The sequence below is a fragment of the Lolium perenne genome, chromosome 3 (genome assembly GCF_019359855.2).
Source record: "Lolium perenne isolate Kyuss_39 chromosome 3, Kyuss_2.0, whole genome shotgun sequence".
Taxonomy (NCBI): Eukaryota; Viridiplantae; Streptophyta; class Magnoliopsida; order Poales; family Poaceae; genus Lolium; species Lolium perenne.
This window is the reverse complement of record NC_067246.2, coordinates 136,991,690-137,013,655: the sequence shown is the minus strand read 5'-3', so window position 1 is coordinate 137,013,655 and position 21,966 is coordinate 136,991,690. Positions and strand designations below refer to the sequence as shown.

General features: G+C 39.6%; 1 protein-coding gene across 9 annotated transcripts; it reads left to right on the top strand.

Annotated features, from left to right (window-relative positions):
• The first annotated feature begins 6,654 nt into the window (after nucleotides 1–6,654).
• LOC127342536 (uncharacterized) lies at nucleotides 6,655–20,957 on the top strand. Of its 9 annotated transcripts, none has more exons than XM_051368504.2 (31): nucleotides 6,655–6,833; nucleotides 7,843–7,870; nucleotides 8,131–8,184; nucleotides 8,439–8,749; nucleotides 9,262–9,422; nucleotides 10,088–10,153; nucleotides 11,288–11,417; nucleotides 11,513–11,622; nucleotides 11,727–11,822; nucleotides 12,223–12,346; nucleotides 12,650–12,717; nucleotides 13,583–13,669; nucleotides 13,814–13,966; nucleotides 14,055–14,141; nucleotides 14,333–14,392; nucleotides 14,458–14,579; nucleotides 14,661–14,748; nucleotides 15,055–15,159; nucleotides 15,256–15,360; nucleotides 15,430–15,482; nucleotides 15,573–15,636; nucleotides 15,725–15,859; nucleotides 15,940–16,052; nucleotides 16,140–16,233; nucleotides 16,354–16,573; nucleotides 17,590–17,720; nucleotides 18,581–18,733; nucleotides 18,984–19,121; nucleotides 19,194–19,292; nucleotides 19,399–19,437; nucleotides 20,346–20,957. In XM_051368504.2, the coding sequence occupies exons 4-31, from the start codon at nucleotides 8,500–8,502 to the stop codon at nucleotides 20,481–20,483; spliced, it is 3,189 nt and encodes a 1,062-aa protein (XP_051224464.1). In that variant the 5' UTR covers nucleotides 6,655–6,833; nucleotides 7,843–7,870; nucleotides 8,131–8,184; nucleotides 8,439–8,499; the 3' UTR covers nucleotides 20,484–20,957. The 9 variants fall into 9 exon arrangements, with proteins under 9 accessions (XP_051224464.1, XP_051224458.1, XP_051224462.1 ...); XM_051368498.2 differs by having other exon boundaries at nucleotides 8,131–8,349; XM_051368502.2 differs by lacking the exon at nucleotides 7,843–7,870 and having other exon boundaries at nucleotides 8,131–8,158.
• The last annotated feature ends 1,009 nt before the right edge of the window (nucleotides 20,958–21,966 follow it).

Sequence of the window (21,966 nt, the reverse complement as noted above, 5' to 3'; positions counted from 1 at the left end):
CCGTGGCTTTTTCGTATCGAAGATTTAGGTCAGGGACCTTTAAATAGGCGAAGAGGCGAAGTCGGAAGGGTTACGGGGGCGCCACACAATAGGGGGCGCGCCTGGCTCCTTGGCCGCGCCGCCCACACGTGTGGGCCCCCCAGGGCTTCCCTCTGGTGCTTCTCCGGTGTTCTGGAAGCTTCGTGCAATTATAAGATGCTGGGCGTTGATTTCGTCCAATTCCGAGAATATTTCCTTACTAGGATTTCTGAAACCAAAAACAGCAGAAAACAGCAACTGACTCTTCGGCATCTCGTCAATAGGTTAGTGCCGGAAAATGCATAATAATGACATATAATGTGTATAAAACATGTGAGTATCATCATAAAAGTAGCATGAAACATAAGAAATTGTAGATACGTTTGGGACGTATCAGGGAGTCGGGGGATCTCGACGGACGGCTGGGGAGTTCGCCGGATCCCCCGAGGACGCTTACGGGGTAGATGATAGCTTGGTTTTGGTTCACGGATGGTGATCCGATCTTTAGTTCCGCTTTCCCGTGGCCGCCTGTCATGTGCTTAGACTGGTCATAGTGGGGAGTAACTTAGACTAGTAACATATGCCATGTTACTAGTCTAGGTTACTACCTTCATAGTGGGTACTAACTTTTATGTGGTGTCATGCATTGTATCATTTATTATGTTGTAGACTCATCTTGCCTTGAGGTGTGTGATGTTACGGTAACATAGCTAGTTACCACCTCACTCTCGTTCTTCATTTATTAGCATGCCATGTCACCAAAATACCTTGAGATGTGTGATGTTACAAGCTATGTTACTCCCACTATGAGCAGTCTTAGATCCTTTGGATAAGGTGGCCAAGTAATAAAACACTTCCGATGCACAATCCGATAAAAAGTGATTTGATGATTAGGAGTCGTACCACAAGTTTTATGTGCTCCGATCCTTGTGCTCATGTGCATAAATGCTGGAATGTGTTTTATGGGAATGATGATTTGCATAGCAAACGCACAAGTATTTCCTGCTCTAAATAGTTGCCATCTCATCATGTCCTGCGGTGCTATACATGTCATGTGTTTGTTTTTGCTGCAGAAGATAGAACATCTTAACAGATGCATCATATAGTTATTTTTAACTTGGTCATATTGCCATTACATGATTTGCTGTGCCCCCGGATGTCTGTGTTAAAGTGTATATGTACATGTTATGAAATAGAATGGTTAGCAACTGCAACCAAAAAAAGATCTCGGTAGATGATTATCTTGTCATTGTGCTTCTTAAGCCATCACTGAGTCTCGCATTTCCATTCGCGCACATCACTCACCCCAGGTTGATTGTGGCTGGTATACATGTAGTATTTGGTTTTGCTGCATAAGATAGAACATCTTAGCGGATGCATCATATACTAGTTATTTTTATGGTTGTCAGATTGCCATTATATGATTTGTTGTGCCCTTGGATGTCTGTGTTACAGTGTATTTGTGCATGTTATGAAATAGAATGGTTAGCAACTGCAACAAAAAAAATCTAGGGACATTTAAACAAGAAAAAACATGTGATTTAGATATTACATTGAACCTCGGGACATTTAAACAAGAAAAAACACAAGGTAGTAATATCAACAAGAAGTCTAACAAATAGCGTGACAAAAACACTTGGAACAAACACCCAATTAAAGACAATGTGAACACCATCGTAAGATCAATCTTGGATCTATTTGGTCCATGGAGTGAAAGAAATGGTGGTGGTGTGTGTATTTCAGAAATGGTCAATTTATGTACAAAAGGAAATTAATAGATGACCATGTCAATTACAAGGATGCATGGTTGCTTCCTTACCAGGACATTGTTCTAAGAATTACTTCCATGTGGGGCTTGTTGAGAAGTATATTCTATATTTTAGTTTTGAGGAATACTAAGGAGTACAATTCATAGTAAACCAATGACGCAAAAACTAGATCTAGCGGCAAGAAAATCAAGCTGACAAATATCACGGAAATCACACAAACTATCTCTCTCTCTCTCAAGGATTGGTCAATGTCATCAAGCATTCATAATGTCGACTAGGCTTGCCGTATGTTTGACGCAATGAAGAAGGGACGCAAATGCAATGAGTGGTTGCACAAACACGAGCTTCCCAAAATTATTATTTCCTCCTTGTGTAGGTTCTCATGGAGGCAAAGAAATAGATGCAGTGCTTCTCCTACCCTTTGTGCACGCCATGAAGAAGAAGAGTCAAGGAGTTCATGTGCCTCAATACTTCACACAGAGGGGTAGATAGAATAAGGATGACTGGAGATTTTGGTGTCAAAGCCAAAGAGTCTTGTGGTCCTTCAATATTATCTATCAACATATTGTAACATGCGTGACAAGGGCCATTAAATCCACTAGTAAAAAATCACCTCATGTAGTAGTCCGGGTTAATACTCCGAACAAATATGCTTTAAACACAATTAAAATGCCAGAATTATGAGGATGAAAATGATTTTTTGTTAATAACTACTACGCTTGGACATTGATGCAAAAATACGACGATTCGAGTATGGTTGAGTGTTTAGCCAAAGTATCTTTCATGCAATGTGTCTTTAAGAACTTAGAACATGGCTAGAACTCCACTATATATGGATCTCCCCACCTTATTCCTTACCAACATTCCATTAAATTTCTACAGGGTTTGGATTTCTGTAATGTGCCACATGCATGTATGTGCCTCAACATAGAGTAGAAATTACAATAGAGCTATGTATCATTGTTATTGTATGCTTGATCTGACTACTCAAGTAGGTTGATGAAGAGGGTGATATGGAGATGCACTAAGTAATCCACTATCCATCACCATGATTGAGAAAAGTGGTGGTACTAATGGTGCTTATTAGGCACACATATTGAATTATGGTGAAAATTAATATAGTTATAAGGCGCAATGCGAAAAAGGGAAACCATTACGTGATGGTGGTCCACCGTACATGTGATATCTAGAGAAAAAATCACTATCAAGTCTAGAAGAGAAGATGTGCATATTTGGTACGCAAAAATGGATCGATCTATGACGTAAGGGCATGTACAATGGTAGAGAAGGAACATCTCCCCTCAGCCATCCACATCATCTACAGAAGGCAATAGCTATAACGTGTACAATGCATTATCTCTTATTGTCATCCCTTAAATTCAATGAGAACTAATTAAATTTTGGTAGAAAATCATCTTGCTAAGGGAAGAGTGGAAGACATGTGACACAATGGTGAAACTCGCATTCCCTTATTTTCTAAGGGATCATCGCTTAGCTAAGGAAAAGCAACCTTCTCTTTCTCTATTCTCTCTCCTTCAACTCAACAAAAGTCATATGTGTTAGCTCTAAGAGAACGCGGACGTCACCCCATTGTACATGCCCTAATGAGATGTCTACCATATCTTGCAACATCGTTACAACATTCATAGAATGGACATAGGAGTCCTCTACACCTCTTGTGCTATGGTGTTGCCAGATTTGAACTCCCCATGTCATGTAAGATCATCGTCGATCTTGAGGAGAGGGAGGGAGAGAAACAGAGGCACATGACTAGTGATAAACAAATAGTGGAAAAGGCATCTTGGTAGCATTTTAGACTTTTTTTGGTATTTTAATGGTACTAAAATGAACAAAATATATACCGTTGTTTTAACGTGCAATATTTCGTGCTTCGTTGTAGTTGGTTACAAAACTATCCACACACAAAAGATCCAAGAGGCATGGATAATCGAATGGTGGCCATTTGATATATGACATATTATCTTAACTATACATAAGAATAAGGCAATCCATAGCAATGATGAAAACATATGCCATGCAACCTCTTTTTGTGGTGCAACCCACATAGTCACACCATTTAAGTGCCAAATGGCTTGACATGTCAAGGAAAAAGGTCGTAGGTTTATTTTTAAACTTTATTATATGAAAACCTTAAGTTAGCACTTGTTTTACGTTACAAGTAGACACACCAAATATGAAAATTATTTAAAAATAAAACAAGCACAACATTATACAATTAACATTTAATTGAATTTTTATTTATTATAGTATAATTTGAGTCAAGGTACTAAAATAACCTTCACATGACATGGTTAATTGTTTTAAGGATCCTTCTCGACAAATTGGCATCGCTATTAAAATGATGATTGTGTAGATCAAACAACAAAGGCGATTGCATAATATATGTTGCCATTTTATGTTTGCTATGTGTTTCATATATTTTTTTGTGTTAAATTGAGTCTATGTTCTACAATTTTTGTTAGGATGTTCGAGATGTTTTTTAAACAGGGATGTTTGAGCTTGTTATGGTTTTGTAACACAATCCAGGTCAAATCACACATGCAATCATCAACCCCCGAGAGGGTGAGACAAAAACATGCTACAAGGAGATTTTTTTTACAACTTGGTAGAATGGGATTTTCACTACTTAAAGTTTTCCCTTGTAACCATGACTGACCCTATTGATATACTAACAGTGAAAGCCTCAATTTTATCAGGGCTCCACAAAATCCTAAGTTTAAGAAGTTCTTAACATAAACTATAGCAAATAATGCCATAATCAAACACGTGCAACATTTACACATATAAATTTTTACCAACGTTCATTTTCAGATGTCAATGGCAATCTATTGTTTTGATGTATATTTGACAGTTGTAGTCCTCCAATCTTGACAACGTGCACATCTCGTACCCTTTCAATGGGGTTTAATGTGTTAGGTCTTATGTGCTTCATTATCTCCCCTTTTGATTCGACCATAAACACGTGATAACTTTACCAATAACAATTTATGTGGGTTATCTTATATGGAAGAAGCACGCATAAATTTCTTCATATGACAAGCACTCAGTAGCGTGCTAGTCAATGACTCGATCCAGAAGAATTCTTTACTTGATTAGTTGTCATTGCATTCTCCTAAGACACGTTTGATCGACATTAGATGCATGTAATCATACTTCCATAGCTACAAAGGACATACACATGCGTATCAACAAAAACAAAGAGAATACACACGGTCTCACAAAGGATAGAGACTACATAGGAAAGGAGTGCCAAAACATTATTTAATACATATGTATTATTTGAAAGTAGTGCACGTAAAATACTTATATTTCTCACATCTACACCGTTTACAATTATGTTTGTGGTAAGCACACATGGATTGACTTTTAAGGAGAGCTTCAAAAGTGGATTTATATTTAAATAAATACATCTAATCTCGTATATATATTCGTTGATACTGGTGGGTGAATCCAAGGAATTAGAGGCAATTAGTCTCTACTAGACACTCCACCCCCGCCCCCCATAGATAGACCTCCTGCCCCCACCCCTCCTCTCTGTAGCTTCGTCTCCCCGCTAGATCTAGGGCCGCTGGCCCCTCCCCTCTCCTTTTCGGCAGCGATCAACGACGAGAAGGTGAGGGTCCCACCCTATGTACAACCGTAGTTAGGATTAGATTTAGGTTTGGCCTTATGCCGTTTCTCTTCCTTGTGTAGGTTTGGAGTTGTGCACTGGTTCTTGGCCAAATCCGGTGTTGGATAGGACTCTTCTTCCTCACCGCCGTTCTCTGGAGGTTGGAGTTGGAGGCGAGGTGGATGAGCTTAGGTATCTCCATGAATAAGGTCGTGGTTCGTGAGGATTATGTTCCTCCTGGCCGTCGTGGTGGCGGGCGGTGGAGTGGGCCAGCGACTGCAGATTCCTGAAGGGAAGTTTGGAAGGTTGCTCCGTGGAGTTCATACACGACAGTTCTTGTTTGCTGTCGTGATTTCGGGTCGATGAGATGGCCACTCCACATCTTTGTTGGGAGTGAATCCTCGGCGGCATGGATGCCGTCGACCTTGATGGCCGGAAGGAGGCTGGTCCCACCTTGGTCGCCGACAACGGGTACTTCTGCTCTCCAAGTTTCCTGCTAGCAAAATGTGTTCTTCTACCTCCAGGCCTTTGTGCCACTTTGGAGGCCCTCTAGCTCCGATGCGGCGCGCTCCCGTCGTAGTACCTCAAGTGGCCTAGTACTTGGTGGTGCTGTGGATTGCCATGGTCGGATGCGTCGTCGACAGATTGGTGGAGAAGGAGCTGGAAGAAGACCTGGACTTGATTGCCTTTTTTCCTTTTCTGTTCTAGGGTCTTTGATGCAAAAGTTAAGGGCCATGTTGTAATTTTCTTTTTTTTGAGGTCCTCCATGTAAATCAGTCTGCACCGACCCTCTTCTTGTTCACAAAAAAAAGGTCTCTACTAGACATGACTTTAATATTGGAAGCTATCTTTACGCGGTGAATACTTATCTTCTCTCATCTCATAGGGCTATAGTTATTGACAATATCTTTCAAGATCATGTTTACTCAAGCCAACTAATGAATACCAATAATACCAATTAATGTACGATAGGAGGAAGATACTGAAAAATTTACAGAAATGCATACCAATATCTTCTCATAAATGCACGAAATTAAACAATACTAAAAGTTTTATATCTAGAAGCTTGTACTGCTGGCAAAGCCATACTTTTTTGCAGGAAATGAATGGGAAAAAACCAGAAGAGTTGTGGTAAGCAAAGCAGTAACGGACGATAGGCTAGCGCAAGCAAGGCTGTGCCAGTGCGTGGCAGAACCCTAGGTGAGAAATGTGTAGACGCAAAGTCCAAACACCACCACAGCACATCATCGCCTCCCACTCCCATCGTCCTATTTAGCTCCTCCCCCATTTCCGTTTCCCACACCCCACCTCACCCCCAAAACGCACGCCTCCGATCCCCACGCCGTAGACCTAGCCACCACCACCGCCGTCCGACACTCACCTCCGCCCGCGGATTCAGCACGCACGGGGATAAGGTAGACTACGGCAACGGCACGACCCCGATCGCCGCGGCCCGCCATGCTTTTTTCTGCTGTCCCACGCCTACCGTAGAGCTCGCCTTGCCTCTTCCTCGCCTCAGGGCGGGGGGCGCTTGATCGGGCCCGTGGCGGCGCCGCCGCGGCGCCCGCTTCGGCGTTTTAGGATCGGAATGCCACGGAATTCGGCCTGCTCACCACGGGGCTGCTCGGGAGACGGGGGATCTCGACGGACGTCTGGGGACTTCGCCGGATCCCCCGAGGACGCTTACGGGGTAGATGATAGCTTCGTTTTGGTTCGCGGATGCTGATCGGATCTTCGGTTCCGCTTTCCCGTGGCTTGTTGTGATGTGCTTAGATCCTTTGGATAAGGTGGCCAAGTAAAACACTTCCGATGCACAATCCCATAAAACTGATTTGATGATCGTACCGCAAGTTTTATGTGTTCTGATCCTTCTGCTCATGCGCATAAATGCTGGAATGTGTTTTATGGGATGGATGATTTGCATAGCAAACGCAGCAAGTATTTCCTGCTCTAAATAACTAACTGGCTGCCATCTCATCATGTCCTGCTGTGCTATACATATAATAATTAGATATTTGTTTGGTTTTGCTGCATAAGATAGAACATCTTAGCAGATGCATCATATACTAGTTATTTTTAAGCTTGTCATATTGCCATCATATGATTTGCTGTGCCCTTGGAAGTCTGTGTTACGGCGTATCTAAAATAAAATGGTTTTTTAAGGTTGTGCTATACATGTCATGTGTTTGGTTTTGCTGCATAAGATAGAACATCTCAGCAGATGCATCATATAGTAGTTACTTTTTAGTTGATCATAGTGCCATTACATGTTTTGCTGTGCCCCTGGATGTCTGTGTTACAGCGTATTTGTGCGTGCTATGAACTTGAATGTTCAGCAACTGCAACAAAAATTTCTTGTTAGATGATTATCTTGCCATTGTGCTTCTTTAGCCATCACTGAGTCTCGCATTTCCATTCGTGCAGATCACTCACCCCAGGCTGATTGTGGCTGGTATACGTGTAGTTTTTGTTTTTGCTGCATAAAATACAACATCTTAGCAGATGCATCATATACTAGTTATTTTTAAGTTTGTCATATTGCCATTATATGATTTGCTGTGCCCCTGGATGTCTGTGTTACAGCGTATTTGTGCATGTTATGAAATTGAATGGCTAGCAACTGCAACAGAAAAAAATATATTCTAGGTAGATGATTATCTTGCCATTGTGCTTCTTTAGCCGTCACTGAGTCTCGCATTTCCATTCATGCAGATCATTCACCCCAGGCTGATTGTGGCTGGTATTGGCGATTTAAGTCTTTGTTAGGTCTTTTCTCTTGTTTCTTGGGTCGTAATCTTTGATTAAGCTTCACTGGAAAGACTGTACATGAGAAAACTCTGTTGTTGAAACATTTCTCTTGTAATATGAATGTATTTTGACGTTCCGTCTTCCTGTGCTAGACTCATATATTTCTGCTTCAAAGCTCTTATGGTACTTTTTATGTTCCCTATTGAACCGAATACCCTAACGCATTGATTTCGAACCTTGGTGGTGATGAACATTCATGCATATTAATTCAGAACCCGGTGGCATATTAAACCCTGGATACTCGCTCTATCGGGAAATTGGAGCTCCTTGTTCATGTCCTCAATGGAGAGCCTAGCACAGCTAGAGGTGTTGTGTGAAAAGCTATACAATTCTAGAGACTCCGCTGAGAGAGCACATGCAGAAAGCACCCTCAAGTGCTTCTCAGAGAACAGTGACTACATTTCACAGTGCCAGTATATATTGGACAATGCATCAACTCCGTACGCCTTGATGCTGGCCAGTACAAGCTTGTTGAAGCAAGTCTCCGACCGCAGTCTTTCTTTGCAACTGCGCCTGGATATCCGTAATGTTTCTTTTCCGACATAATGCATTATATCTCATGTCATTCAATTTTTGTTCTTCCAATTTTGTCGCATCTGCATGGCATGTTGGCATTCATGTCTTTTTCTATATGTTCACACACAAGGCGCGTGTCGTACTTTTCATGCAACCGTACAAAGTAGCCGTACGTTAATGGTGATGTTCAGTTTAAGTTACTATATGCGTAGGTTTTGTCGTTTTTTTGATTCCCAATTTACTTCTGTTTTGTCCTCAAAAACAGCTATGCTTCTGTAACATGTGTAGCATAGGGGAAAATGATAATTCACGTAACTTCATTTTGTAGTCTGTTTTTTTTATGCTTCTGTAGCATAGCTGGAATGTATGAGTATTTATATTCATTTTATCCTCTGTTTCCATGTTTCTGCAATTTAGCTGAAATGGACTTATTTATCTTAGCCACCTTGTTAAACATACTTATGTCCGTGCCACTTCTATTGCTAGTTTTGGACTAACCTGTTTGTGATCTGTGTGAAGGGAATTATGTCATGAACTATCTTGCGGCAAGAGGACCTAAATTGCAGAACTTTGTGATTGTTTCCCTAATTCAGCTTGTTTGTCGGATAACAAAATTTGGGTGGCTTGATGATGACAGATTCAGAGAGATTTTCAAAGAAGCAACAGATTTCTTAGCTCTTGTAAGTACGCCTTACGATTTGTTTTGTATGGAAGTTACCTAATAGCCTATCACATAGATATGAGTATTAAGTAAGGACTTCATAGCTGCTTAAAGTTGTTTTGTATCATGACATAAGCATAGGTTAGTGAAACCTTTTCTTCCGAACAACCCGAGTTGAAATATAACCAGCTGTGCGAGATTAATCTGAGTTTGTGTATGCAATTGTTTGGAGTCTTAAACATTTTAACTAAATCAAAATAATTGTAAGAAAAATATATAGTGATTTAATGCCTGATGGGTTGTTTTAAATTATTCTATCACATTTTGCTATATATTTTTATTTCTTCAAAATTGGCCAATTGCACATTCTTCAGCTAGATAGTTGTACTAGTATAGTTATTTCCAGATACAGAAGACTGCGGGGGTAACAAGTCATTGTGATGAGATGTACTTTTAGAAACACCTCCACTTTTAGCATGCAAAGTCTTGTTCATGCTAAAACCTGATCGCATGTCTTCAGCATGCAACCTTAGTACTGAAAAGGGTAATCGAATGATAAGCAGATTTTTGCCAAAATAAATAATTAAATAAATCATGTGCCAATTTTTTAAATCATGCCATGTCGAAAGTTACCTCATTTTTTTGTACTGAAATGCTGCTTATGCTTATATGTTATATCTTCAGGCATCCCAGGATCACTATTTGATAGGATTGAAGATACTAAATTTTCTCGTAATGGAAATGAACCAGGTGAGATCTGGAAAACAATGTATTGCCAATCTAGTTACCATAAGTGGTTTCTTCCCTATCCAGTATGATGAGTTTGTGTTTATACTTATTGATTGATTTAGTTATCAGATGTTGCTCCCAAAAGAGGTGCCGACATGGTTGTTTGTATCATGCTGGAGAAAATCTTGTTGCCCAAAACTATTTGTCATGCGCAACGTTATTGTCTCAGATGCTTAGCTTGTATAGTGCATATGAAAGCCGCTTGCACCTATTTTCATAGGACACTGCATGAGAATTAAGAGAGTCAAGCCTGCATAACAGAGTACATACTTGTGAATACCGCAGACTTACCGACTGTACATAACAAAAAGTTAGTGTTTGTATTCAAAATGACAATACACAGTCGCAAATGACCGGACTATTACTGTTTATCCCACTGATATTAATAAGTTTGTATATATTAATAGCGATGGTTGGTGCATTGAAGTTTAATCTTCACTATCTCCATGCTAATATAGAAAGTCACAAGTTAAAAGTTTAGAACATATGGGGAAAGGCGGAAAGCAGATCCAAGCATTCTGATCATTCACCAGATCAAAGGGCTATCACTCAAATTTGGTCTCTTCACCAGTCATCCTGTATTTAGTTCATATTTAGAGATTAATTACTGGATTGTGTCTATAGTATGTATGTGTGCTCTCTTTATTTTGGGATAACTTCTCTAATTACTCCATACCTTGTATGGATAAGGAGTCCACGTGTCCACTATTTTTAGAAGGGCCTTAGTATTTATTCGTAATAGGTGGTGACATGGGTGGGACCTCACTCAATTACTAGCGGAGAAGGCCAAATATATTTGTCGATCATCTGTCGTGCCCCCACCCACTGTTGATATGGCCTGTCCCGTCATGCACATATTTTTTATGGCCTTCTCCTTTTCTTCTTTCGCCTTTTGTCGTATACTTCTTGGTAGATGATTGAACGTTACTTCAACTCACAAATGGAATTCCATTTGCATACATGGCGGACCAAGGCTTATGTTATTCAGAAGAACTACTCGAGTTGGACCAATAAAGTTTACCAGCATGCAGTTGATTGCTCTCTGTTCATTTTGGAAACTAACTTGAATTCTATTTTCTTTGCTTATGCACGCAGGCAAACTCTGCAATGCCCTTGTCGCTTCACAGAAAAATTGCAACCTCATTCAAAGACCAGTTTCTTCTGCAGATCTTCCAAATTTCTCTTACCTCATTACACCAACTGAAGAGTGAAGGTAACTTTCCAGGTATTATTTGAGCAGGACATGTCATTCCAGTAGGTCATATTAGAATACATACCGATTTCGTTTACATCATTTAACACAATTCTACTTAACTACAGTTGCAGATGACCTAAGGCGTGTTCCTATTTCTCTTGCGTTGAGGTGCTTGTCATTTGACTTTGTTGGTTCACCAGTGGATGAGAGCTCTGAAGAATTTGGAACAGTGCAGGTATATTGATTGCTTAATTGTTAGCTTTCCTTTGTGCCAACCAACCTCTTATCCTTCAGCACATTTGCCTCTTGTAGTTCACACATATTATTATCTTCATGCAGCTTCCTGCATCCTGGAGGCCTCTCCTTCAAGATCCTTCCACTGTCCAGATTTTTTTCGATTACTACAAAGTCAATGATACAACTGTTTCCAAAGAGGTATACTTTTGATGAGTGATTTGAATATTGCATTGGCACATGCTGCAGATTTATTTCTTAGTGGTTTGTTTGTTAATTAGAAAGAGCATTTTTGAACTAGCTTCTGATTGGCTGATTACTAGTACAACTTGCAAATATAGTATTGCTAAGCTACTAGCTACTGCAACCTGCAAGTCACAAGTGCTGGTGCTTGAGTATTTTGATTGACTTTGATGTAACAGCAATATATTTCTGAGGAGCTTATTTTATTTTTGCTGTGAATTTGACATCTTCTGGTCCCTTCTTTTTGGGGCTGTTCAATTAAATCTAAGCCCAATCACCCACATCCAAACGTATCTTTTTTTTCCTTCCCAAGAAATGTATTACTTATGGATGTGTTCATGGACTTATTTTTCAACAGGCTTTAGAATGTCTTGTCAGGCTTGCTTCTGTCAGGCGTAGTCTTTTTGTGGAGGACCCTGCGAGGTCCCAGTTTCTCTCTCATCTGATGTCAGGCACCAGGGAGATACTCCAAACAGGCCAAGGTATACCACTTGCAGTTTTTTGCTTGCAAGATTGTGATTAGTGCTATTTCTTAACAATGGTCTTAGACTGAATTTCCTTTAATTGAAGGAAGAAAAGCCTTTTATCCTTTATTTAAGCATTTAGTAGTCTCCCAAAAGTTGATTAACCAGTGACTAGTTTTGTTAACCTAAAGCATGTAATGGAACTAATTACAAGTCATAGCTATAATGTATTTGCCAAGAGAAGCCAAAGTGGTTGAGGCACTTCGTGCTGTAGTTCTTAAAAAATGATTTTAAGTAATTTCTTTGATTTACCATTTACAGGTCTTGCTGATCATGGGAACTACCATGAGTTCTGCCGTCTCCTGGGACGTTTTAAAGTGAATTATCAGGTTCTGACTCTGTTACTTAATTAAGATTGACCCTACTTCATTCTTGCCTGTTCTGTCACCAAGGAGATGTTTGTATTTTTTTTAATCTTTTAGTATTTGTTAGAATACATACATACCTTTCCTGTGGGGAAACAATAGTGATTTTGGATGCAATTTTTTGTGTGTTGTATCTTCTCAGTTTCTTTTAGCATCACCTTGAAGAAAAACAGTTAACCAGTTACACTTGAGTTTCATCATTCTTTGCTGTGACTGCTGATGTATTCTTTATGAGGTTGAGCCAAACAAACATTGATGTACTAGATGGAACAACAAATCCGTATCATGTTCATTATCCTTGTCATATGCCCTGAGTGAAGTATTGTGGATATGGCTCGCTCCCTCATGCATGACTTGTTTGCCTGAAAATGGCATTCTAAATTTGATATTGTGATAGGTCCAAATTTTGTTACCAATCACATCAGTGAGCTATGGCTTATCATTGTTTTGCTGTTATGTTCATGTTGTACACGTGTGGAAGCGAAAAATATAATTTGAATGATGCTTTCCTATTCAGAGTTTGTTTGGTTGTGATACTTGCTGAGTATAAAGCAACTGAATATATGGTTTATCGCTGAATCAACATTTTGTCAAACTGTATCATATTTTTTCTGTGATGTTAGTTTATTTTTCTGAATCTAATCTCTGTCGGCTTGAGAGGGCCTCAGCATTAACTTCCAAGCGATTTGGTTGTTATCCATTTTGGGCAAAAAATCAAATATTTTACATCATGTTTGTACTTGTTATATGATCCACGTGTGATGTCTCACAATAATAGTGGCATCTTGCAGGCTAGGAATAAACCCATTTGTGACAATTTTGTTTGCAGTTATCAGAGCTTCTGAGTGTTGAGTTTTATGGCGAATGGATTGGTCTTGTAGCAGAATTTACAACTAAATCGTTGCTATCATGGCAGGTTTGTCTGTCTGTCTATCTTGCTCAGTTACTAATTATTGTTGATTGTTCAGTTACTAATTATTGTTAATTGTTCAGTTACTAATTATTGTTAATTGTTGTGCGTATTATGACTTTGGTATCCGATTGATTAATCATTTTGCAGTGGGCCAGTAACAGTGTATACTATCTTTTAAGCCTTTGGTCAAGGCTGGTGACATCTTTGCCTTACTTGAAAGGCGATACACCAAGTCTGCTAGATGAAACTGTACCCAAAATTACGGAAGGTTTTATCACTTCCAGAATTAATTCTGTTCAGGTACTTATGTGAGCGATCAATTGCTCTTTCTATTTCAGTCAAATATTAAACATCATTCTTATTATTTTGTTGTTTCTGTTCATCACAGGCCTCATCAGATTTAGACAATCCGTTGGATAATGCGGAAGGTCTTCAGGATCAGCTGGAGAGTCTTCCTTATCTTTGCCGATTCAAGGTTTGCTGTTATGTCATGAATGTTGCTTTCTAAATTTAAAACGTTATCTTTCTGTTCAAAACTTGATTTGACTTCAATTTTGAAATCGTGGTTGACTGGAAGTAAGATGCCTTGTTCTTGGAATTTCTGGACTTGCATAAATTGTTTCATATTTCATGCCCTGATTATTACTTTCTTTTGTTGAGTTGCAGTACGAAAGCTGTAGCCTTTTCATCATAAATATCATGGAGCCTCTTCTACAAGCTTATACGGTATGACAGTGCTGTTTCATGAGTTATTGTTTTCCAGAAGAGACTCAAACTCAATACTTAAACAGGCAAGGTCAAGATTACCTGCTCCTGGAGATGTAGCTGAGCTTTCTGTCATTGAAGGGCAGATTGCATGGATGGTCCACATAATTGCAGCCATTCTCAAGATAAGACAGACTGTTGGTTGCAGGTGAGCAATTGAGTTTGTTTGCTTGGTTCCCATTTTTGTGCTATTCCTTCCATAAATAAGTTTTTTTATTTTCTTCTGCAGCCAAGATTCACAGGAGTTATTCGATGCAGAACTTGCAGCCCGAGTGTTACAATTGATAAATATTACTGATACAGGGGGGCATGCACAGGTTAGATGAAATTTTTTGTCACTTGACATGAATGGCGAGCTGCCTAGTAAATGTGCTTGCAGGCATGATGATTAGGTTGTAATGGAAAATCCTACTACAATCAGTAAAGATTAGCACAGCAACTGATCCTAAAGCCATTTTCCTGCCTTGGTTTCCTGTTGCCCACTTGTCCTGCCAAGGCAGTAATATTGCTATCTTGCTGTACTTGCCTGATTTTTATGTTTTTCTTTCCTCCTTTTATGGCTTTGCTCTCAGAAGATTATTGAGTGAATGGAAGAATGAGAACTGATTATATTCTCCTTGCAGAGATATCAAGAATTAAGCAAGCAAAGGCTTGATCGAGCTATTCTTATCTTTGTGCAAAATTTCAGAAGGTCCTATGTAGGTGACCAAGCCATGCATTCTTCAAAGGTTCAGAAAAAGCAAACTCCGATGACAGATTATATTGTTTGCAGCATTTTGATATACCTTCCTGCCATATCATAAAGCATTGATTCTTTGCTGCAGCAGTTGTATGCAAGATTGTCTGAGCTTCTTGGACTGACTGACCATTTAGTTTTACTCAACGTTATTGTTGGGAAAATAGCTACAAATCTCAAGTGCTACGCTGAGGTGAGTATCTACTGACTTCAACTTTGATTCTGATCTATAAGCTCTTGCTGACCTTTGATGTGTTTACAGTGTGAGGATGTAATTGATCATACTCTGGCACTGTTCCAGGACCTCGCATCTGGGTAAACTTGTAGATTTATGTATTTAGTTTCCATTCTCTCATGTTGCCATGTTCAGCATGATGAGAACTCATGTTTGTATTGACGTAGCAGCTATATGACTGGAAAGCTTCTTCTCAAGTTGGAGAGTACAAAGTTCATCATGTCAAATCATTCTGTAAGTGCCTCGCACTAGCTTTTGTTTCATATGATCTCTGTGCTCCTCAGTCTCATAAATGTTTCATTTTCACTATTCATCCTGCCAGCGGGAAAATTTTCCGTTTCTTGATGAATACAGGTGTGTCCGCAGTAGAACGAACTTCTACTACATCCTTGGCTCCCTGGTCTTCATGGAAGATGGCCCAATAAAATTCCGCACTTTCATGGAGCCACTTCTGCAGGTCCATAACTAGTTGTTTTATGCTACTATTATACTTTTTATCACATTTTTTTCTGATTTTGTTCTTTGTTTTCACTATAGATTGCAGTTAATTTAGAGGCAAGTGCCGATGCTGCTTTCCGGACTGATGCTGTAAAGTACGCATTTACTGGTTTGATGAGAGATCTACGAGGCATTGCGATGGCCACAAATAGGTGAATTCTGTGAACATACATAGTGTAAAAGTGTGTAACAGCTCCTAAGTTTTGGAAACTAATTGCGCCTTTGTTGATGTGATCCAGCCGCAGGACTTACGGCCTCCTATTTGAATGGTTGTATCCATCTCGCATGCCGCTTCTATTGAGAGCCATTTCCCTGTTGACAGATCAACCAGAGGTCACCAATCTTTACTATTGTTACATTTTTTTACAACTCTTTCCTGTTATTAAGCCTACTTTTATTACCTAGAATCTGAGTCTCTTTTATTCAGTTCCTCTAAAACATCATGACGTGCAGGTTACCACACCTTTATTCAAGTTCATGGCTGAATTTGTTTTGAACAAAGCTCAGCGATTGACGTTTGATTCGTCATCACCAAATGGGATCCTACTGTTTCGAGAGATAAGCAAGCTTATTGTGGCTTATGGTTCAAGGATTCTATTACTTCCAAATGGCACTGATATTTATGCAAGAAAATACAAAGGCATATGGATTTCATTGACTGTTCTTTCAAGGGGTGAGTATATGAATTGTGTTTTGATGTGCTGTTTTATAACTGCACGTTGCTTACATTTTATAATGATGCCAATTTCATTATTTGACAGAAACTATTGAACTACTTTCGTAGTAAACCTGCTTCAGCCATTTGAAAGCGATCCTTATACATGTGCACTCTGTACTAGTCTAGTGGGAAATTTGTTAGTTTTATTATTCAAATTGGCTCCAGTGGACAGTGTTTGAGGATTTACATGACTGTTTTGTAGTTCCAGTACAGAATACGGTTCAACTGTCAAAATGCTGCATTTGGGGTTGACCTGGATTATGGTAGTCCAACTTCCCCAACCAGCCATTTTGTATTTTTCGCTTTGGTCCAACTTTTCCTATTTTTGTAGTGCAAGTCATGAAAGTAATTATATTTTGATAGGCCGTTCTATTTTGATATGATTTTTCAGTAATGTGAATATAATAATTTGAAATATTGCACTACTGAACATTCGTGTTGGATTGGGACCTTGTTAACTGTTTTGACAGTTCAGACCTTGCAAAACAAGTGGAAAACTGCAAGTAGCTGGTTCCTCCTGTTTCTTTGCAAACTGGCTAAGAAGAGTTCCCTATTCCCAATGAGATTAGATTTTAATGCAACAAGTTACCTCAGCTATGGCTACCCTGAACCAAAATATTCTGAGTTGAGATTTTAATTGGCAAAATTTGTGTACCGCTAAATTTTTGGCTAGTTCTGTGGAAGCCTATTGGTGGGAAATAATTCTATTCGAATTCTGTTATTCTTGGCCAGATTCTAGGAAGATCTCTTGTGGCTGTGCTATGAACCTTAGTTTTGTTTGCATTATTAGAGTTAAAATGCAATAATAGTTTGTTACACAAAGTAGAATATTGCCTGTGTTCCACTTTGCGAGCCTATTACTATGCTTTTACTTTGTTCACTTCAAAATATTAAACTCACATTGCAGACTTCTAGTTCCTTGCTGATATTTACTGTTCTTGTGACTGACATTCACTTCAATGTATTTGCAGCCTTATGTGGGAACTATGTCAATTTTGGCGTGTTTGAGCTTTATGGTGACAGAGCACTCGCAGATGCCCTTGACATATCTTTGAAGATGACGCTGTCAATTCCACTGTCTGATATATTGACATTTAAAAAGGTACTCAATTATTCATGCTATCATTGGTAATTTAGTTCTCATTTGTTTGCTGCCATATGCGACTGCTTAGCTTATTATGTTTGTTAGCTATCTGAAAATATTTGTGATAAGTTCAATAGCACTGAGCATAGGAACAATCGACATGGATCATTAGCAGAGGCAACAGTTTGGTCATTACAAACTTAACCTAAATTTGAGCACAAATGCGGTTGAGTTAGTTTTGTTTTATAAAATTAATCCCATAATGTCAATACATCATTGGTTTTTTCTAATACGGACCTTGGTTAAGTCTGGGATTTCTATATTCGGGGCAGAATTCCTGTTTCACATTTGTACTATTTTGACAAGTGTATATTAATGGGGTACCGTTCGATAATTATATATGTGCCAAAATGAAAATTCAGAAAAATGTCAAGTAAAAGCTCATAGTAACGACGCGAGGCAAACATGAAATGATCTATGGCAAAATACTGGGGTCCAGGATCTTTTCGTGAAGCTGTTTCAGGAATCTTTGATGTTGCATCCATATTCCAACCCCTACCATTCTATGCTTCTTTTAAGTATATAAGTAGAGAAATAGGAGTCTGGATGGCAAGTCATATTCTTTGTTCGTGATAGCTTGTATTTTTGCCGTATGCTGGTATGATAGGTCATGTCTCAATAGTTAGCAATATCCATGGTTTTGTAGTTTGGATCCTGTTTGTTAATTAAACCATCAGGCAGTAGATACGTAGGCCAGATGGACAGTGATGCAGATCTTATGCGAACCCCCTTCTTTTATGGTCAGCGAGATGCGTCTATTTTACATTTCATCTATAGAAATTTAGAATCAATCAGAATAATCTATTGGTTTGTTTCAGCTATCAAAAGCATACTATGGATACATGGAAGTTATGTTCAACAACCATATCACTATCAGTTCTGTTCTCAATTTGGATACAAGCACCTTCGTGCATATTGTCAGCACACTTGAATCTGGCTTAAAAGGATTAGATACAGGGATATCAACACAGGTATGTCGCTATGGATCTTTTACCACTTTTGTGCATATTGTCAGTGTGCGTTTGCCTGAAGCTAGTTTATTACTCTATGTTGCTATGAAAGCTTGTATAGTACCGTTGTACTACCATTAGTCGGATTTAATCGACGCGAGAGTGTACATATCTATACGCTGATGTTGTGTTAGCTCCGCCTCGATCTTTTCGGACCGGAGGGAGTACTTCTCTAATAAGTATACTGAATTCTGCCTTTTCATTTTGGCAGTGCGCTTCCGCCATTGATAGCTTGGCAGCTTTCTATTTTAACAATATAGCTAATATAACTGCTGGTGATAATCCTCCATCACCAGCTGCACTGAATCTTGCTCGGCATATTGGGGAGTTCCCCAGTTTATTTCCTCAGGTTTGTGATGCTAACCTTCTCCATCATATTCTGAAAAGTTACTATGTGATAATAACATTGTTTTTGCAACAGATACTAAAGACACTTTTTGAAATCATTATCTTCGAGGATGCGGGTAACCAGTGGAGTCTCAGTAGACCAATACTGAGTTTAATAATGATCAGTGAACAGGTGCCTGCATAATGTTATTGTTATTACTCATGTTCTGTTCTCGTTTTTGTTCTTCCCAGTTTAATCATCTTTGTAAATTTTGATTTGCTTTTATTTTGGTGTGCAGATGTTTAGTGATCTGAGAGCACAGATATTAGCGTCACAGGTTAGTGTGTGCACCTTTGTTCTAAGTTCATTATACATTCTCTCCTCCCCTCTTATTGTACATTCTCTCCTCCCCTCTTACTAAGTTGTTGTCAGTAAGGCTTTATTTACGTTGATGGTGAGAGGACATAGTTTTCTTGAGTAAATATCAGAAAACTGCACTATTTAGCAGAACTGTCACAAAGCTACACTTGAGCACTTAGCATTTTACAGAACTGAACATGTAAGCTGTTACAGAACCTTCACTTTATGGTATGTGATGTTGTCACATAATTAAACTGACACATATAAAAACCACTTTTAAAACAAAAATGAACTTCTGGAAAATTGTTGCTTTTATGATTTTAACGAAACAAAATTTATTGGGAAACTATATTTGAGATTATTTTATGACTACCATGTTGCATATCCAGTTCTGCGTAAATCTTTGGTATTAATAGCTACACCTTTACGAAATAGATGGTACACCTGAGCACATACTTGATATAACTCAAAAAGGCCAGGTTCCGTACTACTAGGTGTTCTATTTAGGTGGTTTTAATTTTCAGGATTGTACCAGAAGATTTAAATACATCATGAAGCATCATCATATTGCAGAATCAGTAACTTCCTTAAAATGGTCCCTTTAGTACGACCCCTATAGAACTTACGTTGCGGCATCATGATTTTGCATGGGTACCAAGTTGGTGATGGAAGAGTGCCTGTATTTCTTTCTATTTGAACCGTTTTTGACAACTTTATATAGTATGAGAATCACCTTTGTTCAAGTAGCAAATGTGAAAATAAAAATAACATACTGGCCTACTGGGTGAACTATTTTAGATCAATTCAATAGAATTTTTGTACTGCTGTAACCAACAAAAAGCATCGGCATGAGAACTAAATAACTAATGCACTTGCTTGGTGCAGGCTGTAGAGCAGCAACAACGCCTCTCCCAGTGTTTCGATAAGCTCATGACTGATGTCACAAGGAGCCTGGAACCGAAGAACAGAGATAGATTCACTCAGAACCTTACAACATTCAGGCATGATTTCCGAGCGAAGTAGCAGTCGTTCAGAATTAGCTGCCAGTTGGAGGAGGTGCTTCTGCTTTGCTGTAAATACCCAGCTTGTTTTCATCTTAGGAATCACCATTTGTTGGGGAAAAAAATTGTTCTAAAAAAACTCAGTTTAGCTTTCGTAGGCTGGAAGGATCAAGGGTTCTGTTGCTGCATGCTGTGGTGAAAAGCAGTTGTAAATCTCTTAGTTTCGTATCCGTATCAGAATGGTGAATGGTGGGGACTGACTTGATTTAGCTCTGCATCCCTTTGCTTGTATAGCAACATTCATCGTGATTGCCGTTTCCCCAAGTTGTTAGGGGGGCAACAGCCTTCACTTACCTAATTCATTGGTTAAAAAGTTAGAAGGAAAGTCATGTAAATGGCCATGTTGGCTAGCTGAAGGGTGGAAAATGATAGTCTGGGAGAAATGGAAGATCTTTCCCCTGTGTACATCAAATACCGTTTTAACATCTTTTGTACAGATCAGGCTGTTCCCCCTGTAGTTTGCTGTCTCTGTCGATGTTTCCCTTTGATGGTTTTATGCAGGTTTATGGTCCTGGTAGCCAATTTGTTTCATTTGGTGCTGTGCAATATTGTTCCATTTCAAGTGTTTGGGATTGGAAGGTCTTGATTTGTGCTGGCCTCTGGACTGGAGTGATTCTCGTGCTTTGCTCAGCATGACTTGGTACAGAGTAGGTTCCTGATCAATGAGGCTTTCCTACCTTTTTGTACCAATCTGGCCATTCTTTTGCCAATATGTTAATTATGTATCTCTTGTATATGCTCCACAGCACCGGTGATTTGAAACATTTGGCAAATTTTTTTCTTGAAAGGATAAACAGTCATATTAGCTTACGAATTTGCCATGCATGTGGGATAATAGGTGACAGTAGCTGGAGTATCATTTTCGATCGAGTTTCTTTTCTTAAGTTAAGTTATGTGCCGGTTGATTCTCAGATCACGTTCATGCCTCGTTCGGCAGGCAGGGGTTTAGGGTGTATTATCACTAGTGTTTTGGGTGAAAACACTTCAGGCTTCGTTCGGTTGCACTGCGTTAAATCCACTAGAGAATCTATCCATACGGGAGAACCCCGAACCATCACCCCAATCCCCACTACATTTCTCCCCACAATCCCTACCAATCTCTCCAATTTGTTTCCATTCGGTTAATTCCAGCAGTCAGCAAGTATCACAGACAAGGACGGGCAGCAATCAGCACATGTGACGGCCATGGCGATGCATAGCTGCTGTCAGCTCGAGGAATATGCGCTGCGGCCGGCTCAGGGACGTATCGCGCCGCCGCTAGCTCCAGGACACGTCATCGTCGCCGCTGGCTCCAAGGCGCGGCGCTGCCGGCTGCAGGAATCGTCGCGGTCGCCCCCGACTCAGGATGCATCGCCGCTGGCTCCATGGTGCGTCACCGTCGCCGCCGGCTCCAGGGCGCGGCGCCTCTACCGGCTGCAGGACTTGTCGGGGCCACCCCCGACCTA

What these genes read in the sequence shown, in the direction of transcription:
- LOC127342536 (XM_051368502.2), top strand. Translation starts at nt 8,500, where the DNA reads ATGTCCTCAATGGAGAGCCTAGCACAGCTAGAGGTGTTGTGTGAAAAG. An exon ending in GATACTCCAAACAGGCCAAG is followed by an intron (nt 12,347 to 12,649) that starts GTATACCACTTG and finishes TACCATTTACAG; the next exon opens with GTCTTGCTGATCATGGGAAC. An exon ending in AGACAGACTGTTGGTTGCAG is followed by an intron (nt 14,580 to 14,660) that starts GTGAGCAATTGA and finishes TTTCTTCTGCAG; the next exon opens with CCAAGATTCACAGGAGTTAT.